General features: G+C 40.7%; 1 protein-coding gene across 1 annotated transcript; it reads right to left on the minus strand.

Annotated features, from left to right (window-relative positions):
* Positions 1-9,392: 9,392 nt before the first annotated feature.
* KRT40 (keratin 40) lies at positions 9,393-15,806 on the minus strand. The gene is made up of 7 exons (XM_010330652.2): positions 15,319-15,806; positions 14,534-14,616; positions 13,733-13,889; positions 12,746-12,907; positions 12,545-12,670; positions 10,655-10,875; positions 9,393-10,151 (listed from the first exon to the last, which is right to left on the minus strand). The coding sequence occupies exons 1-7, from the start codon at positions 15,763-15,765 to the stop codon at positions 10,052-10,054; spliced, it is 1,296 nt and encodes a 431-aa protein (XP_010328954.1). The 5' UTR covers positions 15,766-15,806; the 3' UTR covers positions 9,393-10,051.
* Between the last annotated feature and the right edge of the window lie 269 nt (positions 15,807-16,075).

Here is a 16,075-nt window from a genome sequence, read left to right on the forward strand (position 1 = left end):
GAGGCCTCTGTCCTGTTCCATTGGCCTATATATCTGTTTCGGTACCAATACCATGCTGTTGTGTTTACCGTAGCCTTGTGGTATAGTTTGAAGTGAGATAGCATGATGTCTCCAGCTTTGTTCTTTTTGCCTAGGATGGTCTTGGTTATATGGGCTCTTTTTGGGTTCCGTATGAAATTTAAAGTAGTTTTTTCTAATTTTGTGAAGAAAGTCAGTGGTAGCTTGATGGGAATAGCATTGAATCTATAAATTATGTTGGCACTATGGCCATTTTCACGATATTGATTCTTCCTATCCATGAGCATGGAATGTTTTTCCATTTGTTTCTGTCCTCTCTTATTTCTTTGAGCATCTTTAAACCCAGCAAGACCCACTTGAGCCTATCTCCTGGTATGTGAGAAAAAAGTCTCTGGTACAGACTTCTGCCTCCCTCTTCCAAATTTAAGGACCCCTGTGATCACACTGGGTCCACCCAGATAATCCAAGATAATCTTTCTACTTTAAGCTCAGCTGATTTGCTTTTCTTCCCATTTGCCTTGTAGCCTGACATATTCACAGGTTCTGGGATTAGGACATGAACCACTTTGGGGATCATTATTCTGTGTATTATAGAATGGAAGGGGAAAAACCCATAATTTACAGTAGCCCCAACAAATATAAAATATGTATGAATAAAGTTAGAAAGGTACAAAATCTACATGAGTAAAATGTTAAAACATACTGAAATACAGAAAACTAGAATAAACAGAAAGATATTTCCTGTTCTTGGAGAGAAAAATAGTATTCATCATTAAAAATATTGATTGTCTCTATTTTAATTTAACTTACAGCCTGATAAACTTCAGACAATTCTGAAGTTTTATGAGTAAAATTAAACAAATAGGAATATCCAAGAATATCCTGAAAAATAGTCTTTCCAGATACTAAAATATGTTTTAGAACTTCAGTTATTAAAATAGCATGGCACTGATGCATAGTCAGACAGACCAACAGAATATAGAGAATCTAGAAATAGATTCCTGAACAGATTGGAATTTAGTACATGATAAACATGACATTTAAAATCAATGAGACAACTGGGCATGGTGGCCTGCACCTATAGTTCCAGCTGCTCTGGAGGCTGAGGCTGAAGGATTACTTGAACCAGGAGTTCAAATTCAGCCTGGGCAACATAGAAAGACTTCATTTTTAACAAAATAAAATAAATAAAAAATAAAAGCCATGGGGGAAAAGGTAGACCATTATATGTACTTTGGCGACAATTGTGTATTCCCTTTGGTGGGGGACACAGAATATTGAAACCATATGCATTCTTTATAGTGGGACAAATTACAAGTAGATCAAAGATCCAAATATGAAAAATAAATAATACATGTGCTAAAAGAGGATAATTATTTTATAAATTTGGAGTCAGAAGACTTTTCCAATGATGACTCAAAATTAAGAAACCATAAAAATCTTACACTTTCAACTCCATAAAATAACAGTGTTTGAACTTTTGCTTGGCTGAAAAATGTGACCTGTAAAACCAGAAGACAAGATGATAAACTGGGAAACAATATTGCAATCACACTATAGACAGTGACCAAAAGGAAAATACAAAAGGCACTTAAAATAAGAAAAAGTACTCTATGTCACTCATGAAAAGAGAAATGTAAATTTAAATTATACTGAGATACTTCAGTTTTCTACCTATCAGACTGAAGAAAATCAAAGTTTGGTAACAGATACATTGCACTGCCCTTAGCACTCTCATCACTTGCGGCAATGAAATGTAAATTCATGCAAGTTACTTCAGTACATAATGGAAACAGTATGATATTGGTGTAAGGATTGGAAAGCAGATCAATGAGAAAGAATATAGAGTTTAGAAACAGATTCAGTTATATGTGGTCAATTGATTTCTGACAAAGATCCCAAAGCAAGTCAATGAGAAAAGGAAAGCTTTTTCAGTACTGTTTTTCAATACTGTTCAATACTTGTTGCTGAACCAAGTGGCTACTTGTATCACAAAAATGAATCAATCCTGATTTCTATACTCATGCTGTGTATAAAAATTCATTCAGATTGGATTAAATGCTTAAATGTGAAGATTTCAAGTGTAAAGGTTTTAGAAGAAAGCTTAAAAGATTATATTTATAACCTTGTGCCATGCGAAGACTTCTTGGCTCATGGAAGATATTGTAATAAATAGATTAGACTTCATCAAAATAAAAACCTTCTGCTGATCAGATAAATAGTGAAGAAAAGTGAAAAGGCAAGCCACAGCCTGGGTGAAAATATTCTTTCTGTCTCTCTTCATATACCACCCCCTCCAGACACACACATTAGAACACATACATACACACAGTTGTATGTTTTGTAGCAATGGGAATATATTCTGAGAACTTCACCTTCAGTGATTTTGTTGTTGTGTGAACATCACGGTGGGCTTCATGAACCTGGATGGTATGGTCTATAACACATTTAGGCTTTTTGGTGTAGTCTATTGCTCGTAGGCTATAAACCTGCACAGCATGTTACTGTGCTGAATACAGTAGGCAATTGTGACACAATGGTAAGCATTTGTGTATCTATAAACACATTTAAACTTAGAAAAGGCACAATAAAAATATGACATTATAGTTTTCTGGGACAACTTTTGTGTGTGTATTCCATTGTTGACTGAAATGTCATTATGTGGTACATGACTATATAGTGTATAAAAATAAATAAACATGTATTTATTCATACAGTCATTCACTATATATATATATAGTGAATGACTATATATATATATATATACAGTCATTATATATATATAGTCACTATATATATATATATATGCACTATAGTCATGCACTTTACACACAGGCGCACACACACACACACACACACACACACACACAGGACCTCCCCAAGGACCAAGGACCCAGCAATTTTATGGCTAAGTATATGTCCACGAGAGATAGAGAGATGAATGTATTTATTTTATACACACAAAAAGTATTTGAACTGCTGGTACTCATGACACCATGGAAAAAAATCTCAAAAACATGTTGAGCTGAAGAAGTCAGGCACAAAACTGTACAAACAGTATGCCTACATTTATATTAACTTCAAAAACACGCAAAACTCATTTTTGGCACGGTTAGAGATCAGAATAGTGGTTGTCTCTGTGGAAGAGATGTGTTGGCTGGAAAGCAGCAAGAAAGAATTTCTAAGGTTGTTGCTCTACATTTTGAAATGCTATTCTGTATCTTGATCTGGGTGTTGATTACACAAGTTCATGTGCTTTCAAACTCCATGAAGCGACATACTTTTATTTTTATTTTTAGACACAGGGTCTCACTCTATTGCTCAGGCTGGAGTTCAGTAGCATAATCACAGCTCACTGCAACCTTGAACTCCTGGGCTCAAGTGATCTTCCCACCTCAGCTTCCTGAGTAGCTGGGACTACAGGCACATGCCACTATGCCTGGCTAATTTTTAAAAATATTGTTATAGAGATGGGGCCTCATTATGTTGCCTAGGGTGGTCTCAAACCCCTAACCTCAAGTGATCCTCCCACCTTGGCCTCCCAAAGCACTAGGATTACAATTGTGAGCCACTGTGCCTGGTCTGAGCTGCATACTTTCAATGGATGCATTTTATTCCGTGAAAATTATCCCTTTGTTAGATGGATAGATTGCAAAATTTTTTTTCCCATTCTGTTGGTTGCCGGTTCACTCTAATGATAGTTTCTTTTGTTGTGCAGAAGCTCTTAAATTTAATTAGATCCCATTTGTCTATTTTGGCTTTTGTTGCCATTGCTTTTGGTGTTTTAGTCATGAAGTCCTTTAAGACATTTATGCAGCCAACAAACATATGGAAAAAAAGCTCATCATCACTGGTCATTAGAAAAATGCAAATCAAAACCACATTGAGATACCATCTCACGCCAGTTAGAATGGTGATCATTAAAAAAAATCAGGAGACAACAGATGCTGGAGAGGATGTGGAGAAATAGGAATGCTTTTACATTGTTGGTGAAAGTGCAAATTAATTCAACCATTGTGGAAGACAGTGTGGCAATTCCTCAAGGATCTAGAGCTAGATATACCATATGACCCAGCAAGACCATTACTGGATATACACCCAAAGGATTCTAAAACATTCGGTTATAAAGACACATGCACACATATGTTTACTGCAGCACTGTTTACAATAACAAAGACTTGGAACCAACTCAAATGTCCATCAGTGATAGACTGCATAAAGAAAATGTGGCACATGTACACATGGAATACTATGCAGCCACAAAAAGGATGAGTTCATGTCCTTTGCAGGGGCATGGATAAATCTGGAAACCATCATTCTCAGCAAACCGACGCAAGAATAGAAAACCAAACACTGCATGTTCTCACTCATAAGTGGGTGTTGAACAATGAGAACACATGGACACATGGAGGGGAGCACCACACATTGGGGCTTGTTGGGGGGTTGGGGAGCTAGGGGAGGGATAGCAGGGGGTAAGGGGATTGGGGAGGGCTGACATTAGGAAAAATATCTAATGTAGATGACAGGGGGATGGATGTAGTAAACCACCATGGTACGTGTATACCTCTGTAACAAACCTGCAAGTTCTGCACATGTACCCCAGAACTTAAAGTATAATTTAAAAAAAGAAAATTATATCTCAATAAAGTAGAGTTAACATAAAAAGTTAAGATTTGATACAACTGGGTAGCTGCACGAATGTTCACTACTTGATCCATATACTTAAACTACAAATGGATCAAAGATTCAAATGTGAAAAGTAGAAGTCATAAATGTACTAAAAGAAAATATAGGTGAATTATTTTACAAATTCGGATGAGGAAGGCCTTTGTAACAGTGACTTGAAATTAAGAAACTGTAAAAAATTTGATAAATTTGACTCTATAAAATAGCAGTGTTTGCAATAGTCCATAAGTTTGAAAATGTGTTAAAAACACTGAAAGGAAATACATCAAGAGGTTAGCAGTGAAATTCTTTGCATTTTGTAGTTATTGATGATTGTTATTTTCTTATTTATGTTTTTATATACATTTCACAAATTGAATGTATCCCTTTTAGAATCATCAAAACTTGACTAAAAAACTAATGTTTCTGCTTCGTTAGTTTTTCAGAGTTTTTTCTGCTTCCATACCCTTCTATCTTATCATTTTTATTCTTTTCCTCATTGTGTCTCACAGGCAGAGTTGTTCCTTCCTTCCATGGCTGATTGTTTTATTTCTTCAGGGCAACATGTCATCCATTATGCTCGCCCCTTTTCTTGCCTCTTTCATGTCTTCTTTACTATTGGATCATTTTTTCTTTCCCTGTAAGTGCATCTGTTACGTGATCCTACAATATGTCTGACCCATAACCATGAGGCCCTTCTTCCATGAAGGTGGCTTCTGCCTTCTTTTCATTATCAAACTTCTGACAGACTAGTGGATATTTGTCACCTTTATTTTTCTGCCACCAGGTCATTTGTTAACTTTTGTCAATCTGGCTAGCCTGTAATCACTTTAATACATTCTCCACCTTGGAGAGCTTCTTCATCTACTGTCACACAGCTCCACTGCAGGTGCAGAAACGTTCAACCTTCCTATAGGCAGAGCAAGGCTCAAACTCTTGTTTGCCTGGTAATCAAGGCCCTCCACAGTCTCGACGCAGCTGACTTTACCTCATATTCCTGGACCCCGACCCACTCCATCCATTCTAGCCCAACTGCATCCTTTGCCTTTGCTCAGACTCTTCCTGCCCTGTCCCTCCACTGCACATTTATTGTTGGGGTTCCCTTTACCCTTTCCTCATCTGTGTGTTTCAAGACTGCCCTGGAAGAGACTCTAGGGCTCATGCATATCTGGTTGTCCTCCCCATTGGGACACATGGGAGACTTACTCTCCTTTGCCCCTTTGCAGTTAGGCAGGGTATTACCGAGGCTTTGTTGTCTGGCTGAAGGCCTTTGGGATGTTTCTTCCCTGCCCCAGGGGCCGAGAAGGCAACATGTTCTAGAAGTGCTTCTGTCTTTTCTTTTTTTTTGAGTGTCATTTTGGAGAATCTCAGCTGTAAAAACTTTAGTCCACACTGTCCTGGAAGATCAAATCTGGAAATGATAGAAAGTTCTTGACAGCTTTGTCCCCTATCTTTCTAAGAAAGGGGTTGTGCACAACATAGGAAGAATGGGCACTGGGGCCAGCCTGAGCCCAGTGGCTGGGGACTAGGAAGGCCTTATCTGCCTCTGTAGAGCCAGTGAGGAATCCATGAATTGTAAATATTAAATTTACACTGAGAAGCATGAGTCCCTGAATCATAAGTGCTTCTGGCATTTAAAGCAGGTAATGCTTGAGGCTATGGCATGAGGGTCCTTATGATGAGCTGTACACAGAACCTAGAATTCAGGGACCTTCTAACTTCTTATTTTTTGCCATTGTCTACTAGTTTTTAACGTTTTATCAGTTTAAATCAAGTATAGAAAACATACCTCTGTTTAAATTCCTTTACTCACCTCCATTTTAATATAATTGTCTTAAGTATCTTCTACACATAGACTGAGAACCGATCAGACAGTGTTATACTTCTTGCATCAACCATGAAACATAATTTAGAAAACAGGAAGAGAAAGAAATTTATTTAAATTATTTATATATTAATTTTTTATTATATTTTTTTCCTGTCTGATGTTCCAAGTTTCCTTATTTTATAGGAAAGTGTCCTTATTTTATATTTTGTTTGTGTTTAGAGAACTTTCTTTAATCGTCATTTTGGGTAGGTTTGCTGGCAACCACATCTTTTAAGTTGCCTTCATCTGAGAATATCTTGATTTCTCTTTGATTTTCTGAAGGATATTTTCACAGGGTCTATAAATCTGGGTTGACAGTTTTTATCTTTTAGCATTTGGAAACTATCGTACTACTTCCTATTGGTTTCCATAGTTCATGGTGACAGACCTGCCATCATTTAAATTGTTTTCTTCTGTTGGTAAGGTGTCATTCCTCTCTTACTGCTTTCATAATTTTTTTTTTTTTTTTTTTTTTTTTTTTTTTTTTTTTTTTTTTTTTTTTGCTGTTCTTTAGGTCCTGGGGTACATGTGCAAATCATACAGGATTTTTGCTTAAGTACACACATGGCAATGTGATTTGCTGCCTCCACCCCCCCCCATCACCTGTATCTGGCATTTCTCCCCATGTTATCCCTCCCTAACCTCTCCACCCACTGCTGTCCCTCCCCTAGCCCCACCAACAGACCCCTGTGTGTGATGCTCCCCTTCCTGTGTCCATGTGTTCTCATTATTCAACATGTGCTTATGAGTAAGAACATGCAGTGTTTGATTTTCTGTTCTTGTGTCAGTTTGCTGAGATTTATGGTTTCCAGATTCATCCATGTCCCTACTAAGGACATGAATTCATCATTTTTTATGGCTACATAGTATTCCATGGTATATGTGTGCCACATTTTCCCTGTCCAGTCTATCATCGATGGGCATTTGGGTTGGTTCCAAGTCTTTGCTGTTGTAAACAGTACCTCAATGAATATATGTGTGCATGTGTCTTTATAATAGAATGATTTATAATCCTTTGGGTATATACCCAGTAATGAGATTGTGGGGTCAAATGGAATTTCTATTTCTAGATCCTTGAGGAATCGCCACACTGTCTTCCACAATGGTTGAACTAATTTACACTCCCACCAACAGTGTAAAAGCGTTTCTATTTCTCCACATCGTCTCCACCATCTGTTGTTTCCAGAGTTTTTAATGATCGCCATTCTAACTGGTGTGAGATGGTATCTCAATGTGGTTTTGATCTGCATTTCTCCAATGACCAGTGATGAGGAGCTTTTTTCATATGTTTGTTGGCTGTGTAATCAAATCATCTCATGTACCCCCAAAATGTATACATCTACTAGGTACCCAGAAAAATAAAAAATAAAAAGTTAAAAACCCTCGTCAGTTAATTCTAACACCTTTTTCCTCTTGATGTTGGAATTTGTTGATTGCCTTTTCTCATGTAAGTTGAGATTTTATGGTCCTTGGTATGAAAGGCAATTTTTGATTGAAACCTGGACGCTGGGATATTATGCTATAAAATTCAGGTTATTATTTAATCTTCTGTTCTAGCTGGTCTCCTCTGACACTGTTTTGGTAGGGGAAGGGGATGCTGCTTCATTCCTAACAGGTGGGAGTGGAAATACAGGTTCTCTCCACTCTGCCTCTGTAGACACTCAAGGGGAGAGCTCCTCATCACTGCTGGGAGGGGGGATTTTAGACTGCTTACCTGGCCTCTGCAGATACCACCCTGGCCAGGAGGGGCAGAAATATCTTGATATTGCTTCCATGCAGATTCCACTGACACTGCATGGGGAGTGGCCTTGGTACTGCTGGGGGAGGGAAAGAGTCCTGGCTGTCCAGCAGGCCTCCTGTGACTCTAGCCCTAGAGAAGAAGAGAAGAGCCTCACTGCAGCCTGCAGAGGTAAGTCTAGGCTGCCTGTGTGGTTTCCACTGACACTGTGGTGGTGGTGGGAGGCGGGTGCTTCCACATCTCATAGCAGGAATGAAAGTCCTGAATCTCTCACTTAGCCTTCCCTGACTCTACCCCAGTGGGGAAGTTTGAGTGCCTTGTGATAGCCTGGGAAGGACAGAAGTCTGGACTCACTACCTGGCCTTTCCTGGTGTGGATAGGGGTGGGCAAAGCGACGTTTCCTGTGGTGTTTGGCTGAGTTGAGTGGTTATTGTCTAAAGGTTTTCTGTCTTTCCAGGCTGCCTCTTTTCTGGTTCTTTAGCTAAGCAGAGCAAGCTTTTCCTGTTTGTTTATTTGTTTTGTCTGCACCTGTTGGTGTTTCTGATTATTGGTTTCTCTGGCTCCCACTCTGGGATATATGAGATAAAAAGATAATCCAGGGAGCCCACCACAGTGTCACTCCTGGGGTCTCAACACCTTTAGGTGGTTAGGCTGCTTCTTCTACTTTTCAGAGTCTTCCTATGTTTATTAGATATGTAGTTTCCAGCATTTTTAGGTAGACTTAGAGGGAGGAATACTTCATCATTCTGGAAGTTCTCTACCTTGTTTTTTAAATGTATGAGAATAATTATTCTTATAACCTAAATGTCCAATAACAGACCAATGCAACTCACGGTATATTATGCAACTGGTAAAATGATGGCCACAATACAATATTACATTTTTATTAAAATTAAAAATGTTCAGATGACATAAATGAAAGAAAGATTACACAACTGTGTGCATATGTAAGTATGATTATAGCAATGTGGAAAAACCAAAATACTGACAATGGCTGTTTGGAAGATGAAATCGTAAGTGACCTTTTCCCTTTTAATGAGCCAAAATTTTAAAAAAGAGAATCTAGTACTTTTATAATCAAAAAATAAATGTTATCACGTTTTATTCCTAAATTTTCTCTCAGAAAGATACATACAACTATCTTCTAAGATATATGACATTTTGCATGGGTTCATTAATTTATTTGTATTTGAGGAGTTAAAAAATGTTTTCAGCCTGGGTTTATGTACTTTGAAACTATGGTTATGGGTTTAATCAGGCGTCCCCAAACTATGGCCCGTGGGCCGCATGCGGCCCCCTGAGGCCATTTATCCAGCCCCCCGCCGCACTTCAGGAAGGGGCACCTCTTTCATTGGTGGTCAGTGTGAGGAGCACACTATGTGGCGGCCCTCCAACGGTCTGAGGGACAGTGAACTGGCCCTCTGTGTAAAAAGTTTGGGGACTCCTGGTTTAGATGATTCCCTTTCCATAAAATGAATATTCCATCAACAGCAATCAGCCACAGAACTACACTTACCATGTTAAAGGAATAAAACACGTTTTATCTGGAGATTTGCAAGAATGCTTTATGGGCTCCCAGCATACCACAAATAAGCCAGAAGGAGAGGAAATAGTAAAACAGAAAGACTGAGGATGCCAGGAGGGCAATTCCCGGATGTGAAACCCCCTGGACTTGTGCTCCAGTTCGGGCGTCCCTGGTTGAAGCCCCATCTCCTTTCTAGGACGCTGCTGGCTTTGGTTCCTCCACCTGCTGTCCTTCACATTCACAAACAGCAGTTTTCAACTGTGCAGATGACATAGGCTGAGCATGGCTCACAAGTGTTGCTCGGTGTGCATGCGGTCGAACATGTGTTACAGGAAAGCCTGGGGAAAACCGATTTTAAACTAAGCTTAACAGGGTAATCCTGATAAAATGGCAACTCAGAAAACCCATGTCAAAAATTTGCCCTATAAATGATGTTCTGAAAAAAACTCTGCACAGTAGCATTGACCGAAGCCTATTTCTTCGAACCCCGAATTGCCACTTCTTGTTCACTGCAGCAGTGGCAGTTGAGCCGTCTCTTATCTTTTCTCTTGATTTTGCAAATGTTATCTTAGGGTTATTCCTGATTTTCTGTCAGTGGAAAACAGGAACAAAGAGAGATGCCAGCATGACATACTACACTAATAATTAACTGCCTTTAGAATATTTTTAAAATATTTCTCTTGTCATGCACTTAGCCTCAGCTACTTTTCAGCACTCTTTTAAGAAGATCCCTGAACACATTAGGGAGGTTTGGACTGGGCCAGACGTTGGGGACACGGGATTCTTTTCCATCAGCGTCTCTGAGACTCGGGGGGGTTTCATGAGTAACTGTGGAACTTGCCTGCTGTCCTCACTGTCCAGCAGGCCCCGGTACGTGTTGATTTCGCCCTCCAGCCGGGCCTTCACATCCAGCAGCACTTGGTACTCCTGGTTCTGTCTCTCCAGGTCGCAACGGATCTCGGCCAGCTGGTTCTCCACGTTATCGATCAGGCACTGAATCTGGGCCAGCTGGGAGCTGTACTGGGCCTCAGTTTCTGCCACGGTACATTCCAGAGATTCTGTCTGCAGGAGGAAACATTGTCCAAAGGACCATGAAGTGCAGTGTCTGGGGCCAGAGTCTTCTGCCTCCCAGATTCAAGCAATTCTCCTGCCCCAGCCTCCCGAGTAGCTGGGACTACAGGCACCTGCCACCACGCCCACCTAATTTTTTGTGTTTTAGGGGGTTTCACCATGTTGCCCAGGCTGGTCTCGAACTCCTGAGCTCAGGCAATCCACCCGCCTCGGCCTCCCAAAGTGCTGGGATTACAGGGGTGAGCCACCAGAGTGCCTACTTTCAAATCCTTGCTCTACCCTTTTCTAGCTATGTGACTACCGGCAAATTATTTACCTTCCACGAGCCTCAGTTTTATTCTCTATATATTGGGGAATGCAAAGCATTTGTCTCATTAGGGGGTTGTGAAGATTAAGAGTTAGTATGTGTAAAGCACTTAGGACAGTGCCAGCCATACTACCACCATTCTGCATGTCAGCTCTTACTACCACCACTATGACTACAGCAATCCATGACATATTTGTGAAGCTTAAGGACTATCAACAGCATTTGAAAGGAAACACTGAGTTTGTGCTCTGGGCAGAGATGGGTAGTATAGTGCTGTTAAGAGAAGAGGCTCTTGGTACCAGAGGCTGGGAAGGGTATATGTGTGGTAAGGGGATGAAGAGAGGTTGGTTAATGGGTACGAACATAGAGTTAGATAGAAGGAATACATTTTCATGTTGGACAGCAGAGAAGGGTGACTACAGTTAACAACAATACAGTGGGTATTTCAAAGTAGCTAGAAGACTTGAAATGTTCCCAACACATAGAATTAATAAATACTGAAGATGATGGATGCCCTAAATATCTTGACTTGATCATCACACATTCTATGCATCTAACAAAATATTACATGTACTCCATAAATATTTGTGAATATTATGTATCAATAAAAATAAATTTAAAAAGAGAGAGAAGAGACTCTGGGATTCATCCGGCTGAAGTCAGCTTTCATGTTTACTTCTTAGAATTGCATCCTTTGCAAGTTACTTAATCTGAGTCTCAGTTTTCCTTATCTGTGTTACGGGATAAAGGTATCTATCCCATAAAGTTATTGTTAGGCTTAAATGAGCATGATGCCTCTCACAGGATGAATGCTCAGCTATCATTCTTCTAGGTACTCTGCAGGACCTAATGAAATGCACACAGTGGTGCTTGACCAGAACTGGTGAATGTAATCTTGAACACACGGTGTTCTTGTTGCTTGAGTGGGGTGGGAGGCAGTGAAGTGTCAGGTTGAAGTAGATCCTGGGAAATGGTAGGATGAAACGTTTGAAAATGATTCTTTGTTTTAGATATGACAATGAGCCTGGAAAACTGGCCTGAATCAAATGAGAATTAAAACCTGCTGGAATGCTTAAGTGACCTTAGCCTGGAGGTCTCTCTCTCACTCTGCTTCTCCCTCCCTGTCTCTGGAAGCTGCTGAAGCATCAGACTCAAGCCCAAGAGTGAAGGCGAGGCATCTTAGAGAGCAATACAAGCTGTCGACCTGTCACTTCTGCTTCTATTAATAGCTGGGTAAATGGCAGTATTTGGGAAAGGCAAGGAAATATGATCCCTGGATATGGAAGAGGGCTTAACATCTCAGGGTCTGACTTATCCGTGACACAACAGACACTTTGCCTTTGCCTCACGCACCAGGCTTTGCTGTGCTTGGAGCTCAATTTCCAGAGCACTGGCTGTGCGTTTCAGTTCCAGGATCTCCGTCTGGCAGCCCTGCAGCTGCTCCGCGCTGGACAGTTGCTGCTGATTCAGCTCTTCTGTCTGAAACACAGGTACCATTAGAGAATTCAAAAAAGGCAGATGTAAGCCTGCCATTTTTTTGATCTGGGTGCTGACCTGAACAGCGAACCATTCTTCCGCTTCTCTGCGATTGTTGGCGAGCACCGTTTCATACTGACAGCGCATCTCATCCAGGACCCTGTTGAGGTCAAGGGTCGGGGCAGTATCTAGCTCCACGCTGAGGCGGTCGCCAAGCTGTCCACGAAGCAAGTTGACTTCCTGAAAGTGGAATGTCGTAAAGAATGTCACAGAATGGTGAAGAAAAAATTCATTTGACATCCAATGGCGTTCTACTTCTGTTTTTTGGAGTAGTGGGTAAAAGTATGAGATTTTGATTCAGATTGCCTGGGCTGAATCTTTTCACCACTTACAAGGGTCTCAGTTTCTTCATCTGTAAAATGGGGATAATAATTGGACATTTCTCCCGAAGGTTATTGTGAGATCCAGAAGAGTTAATCTACATATAATTAACTTATAAAAGTCCTGGCACATAGGAAGTTCTCGATAAATGTTAGCTATGATTGCCATCAACAAATGTTCAAAGAGCAAATGTAATTTGCTACATCATTCAGCTTTTCATTTTCTAGCTTTATTAATGTATCAATTGCTTTATATTTTATGATTTTTAAAAGTCTATAAATGTGGAATATTTAAAAACACTGGTCCAGATAGCGCATGGGTCCTTATCCCTTTTTGAAATGGCCTTCACAGTGTGTTTCTCAGCCTAATTTTTATACCCTGTGGATTGGAGTTAGGGGTGGCATAAAGCTTCAAGAAAAGCCATTTGTGGAGTTATTCACCTTCTCCACAAAGGCAAGGGCAGGAGAGGAGTTTGATTTCTTCGTCTGGCACTGGCCAGGGGCTATTTAACATCTTAGTTCAGAGACACACTGGAATGATCAGGCTGAACAGTAATAATGCCTCCAGTAGTTTTAGTCCAGCTTAAACGTCTGCTCTAGTTCAATTCACAAACCTCAACAGATCGTCTGTCAGTGTAACCATGTTACTCTTGGAGTCCTTCAACGGAATTGCCACTTTCCTTACCTCCTCATGGGTTTTCTTAAGGCAAAGGAGATCTTCCTTCAGAGATTCCACATGGGCCTCCAGGTCGGATTTGCACAAGGTCAGCTCATCCAGGATCCCACGCAGGCCGCTGATGTCAGCCTCTAACAGCTGGCGAAGGGACAGTTCACTGTCGTACCTTTCACAGCAAAAGAGAAATCCAGCGCTTACTCTGTTAAATGCTGTGCAAAGTGTGGGGATACACGGAGAATTGACATATGGACTTCAGGAAGCCACATGCAGAATTTCTCTTAATTCCTGAGAAATGATAAATTCAAGCTTTTAAGACATTCTTAACTTTAAGATATTATATAGAGAATATGTGTGTGTGTGTGTGTGTGTGTGTGTGTGAGAGAGAGAGAGAGAGAGAGAGAGAGAGAGAGAAAGAGAAAGAGGAGAGAGAGAGAGAGAGAGAGAGAGAGAGAGAGAGAGCGCAAGAGAGCCATAAATTATTTTCAAAATAAAATTAAGCCTGGGTGTAGTGGCTCATGCCTGTAATCCCAGCACTTTGGGAGGCCAAGACGGGCGGATCACCTGAGGTCAGGAGTTTGAGACCATTTGGCCAACACGGTGAAACCTCTTCTCTACTAAAAATACAAAAATTAGCTGGGCGTGGCAGCACACGCCTGCCTGTAATCTCAGCTACCTGGGAGACTGAGGCAGGAGACTCGCTTGAACCCAGGAGATGGAGGTTGCAGTGAGCCAAGATAGTGCCACTGCACTCCAGCCTGGGCAACAAAAGTGAAACTCCATCTAGAAATAATTAAATTAAATTAAACTTACTTTGACTTAAAATCCTCAGTGGCCAGTTTGCAGTTGTCAAGTTGTACAGCAAGTCTAGAATTCTCTGCCTTTGTGCATAAGATCTGGGAAGAAAGTCCTTATTTCATAAATTATTCTTTGAGAGAAACCTAAATAAACTTCTATCTAACAGCTATGCCATTAGTTATCTTTTAAAAGTCTTTATAAGAAAGTGTAAAATCGCCTTCAGCCTGCTTTCCTCATTAACCATGTCACTTCATGAAGAAAACAAGCAGTGCCAATTTAGAGACAAAATAGAGAAATAAAAAGGTTTACTTTTTTTCATAATATAAGACATTTTGCTCTATTCCTAGGCAGTTGAACGCCATGAACGTTTTTCTCCATCAGGAGTTTGTATTATGATTATATCTTCTCCCATAAGAATGGAAATTCATCAGGGAGGGAAGAACATGACTAGGTGGTTAAAAAGATGGCATTTCATGATCTGTGTTCAGGTAACATAAATGTTCAGTGTCACATACAAAAGCAATTTTGGATATAATACAGTCTTTTTGCATTCTATAGATGATGAAGGAAAAGTCTACAGACAAGTTACTTTGTTATAGTTACTCAGTAATCAGGGGTAGTAGCTCTGGGGCTGGGGCTGAGGTTTCCGGACTTCCAGTACAGTGCTCTTCCCTATGTACCATTAACTCTCAGAAGTCTCCTTTCTCTTGGCTTCCTTCCGTAAAACAGCCCCTTCTAGTAGAAAGATAAAGCAAACCATAGATCGGGAAGCTGAAGGACTAGGGTAACAGGACATGCACCTTTTGTTGGAGATCTTCAATGGCATTGAAGTAACACTGATAATCGGGGCACACCAGTGGGATATCCTGTTCACATTGCTCTTGGATCCTGGATTCCAGCTCCGCATTGGTCTCCTCCAGGCTGCGCACCTTCTCCAGATAATTGGCGAGTCTGTCATTCAGGAACTGCATTGTCTCCTTCTCGTTGCTAGTGAACACTCCGTCCTCACACCAGGCACTGTTCCCCACCAAGCAGGGACTACTACAACTCCCAGTAAAGTAGCATGGCAGGAGGCAACCGGTCAGCCCGAGAGACCTGGATAGGAAGCTAGGGGTCTGACATCGGGATGCAGCACAGGAACCGGGGAGACAAGCTGCCTCCATGGAACAGCTTGAGGCAGGTGCACAACAGGAAGCCCTGGTACAGGACTCAGGAGAGCAGGGCATGGAGGAGCAGTCTGAAGACATCCTTCTAAAAGCAAAGACAGAGACTGGCTGCAAAACACCAGCTGCCTTGACTCCAAAACGCTCCCTCCCTCCTGAGAGTTTTATATAGCCCCCCCCCTCAAAATGGGTGTTTACAGGCTGCACCGGATGTTTTCTTTATCATTTATGGTGCCAGTTTTTATAGAAACATCTCATTAGAGTTGTTTATTTGCTGAAGAAGAGTTGTATGCCTCATAAAAGAGGGATAACTTTAGGTTACCAAAGCAGGGTCCATACCATTTCCATGTGCAAGACAAAACACTTACTTCGGAAAATTGTCATAGGAAGCATT

Source organism: Saimiri boliviensis, chromosome 17 (genome assembly GCF_048565385.1).
Source record: "Saimiri boliviensis isolate mSaiBol1 chromosome 17, mSaiBol1.pri, whole genome shotgun sequence".
Classification (NCBI taxonomy): Eukaryota; Metazoa; Chordata; class Mammalia; order Primates; family Cebidae; genus Saimiri; species Saimiri boliviensis.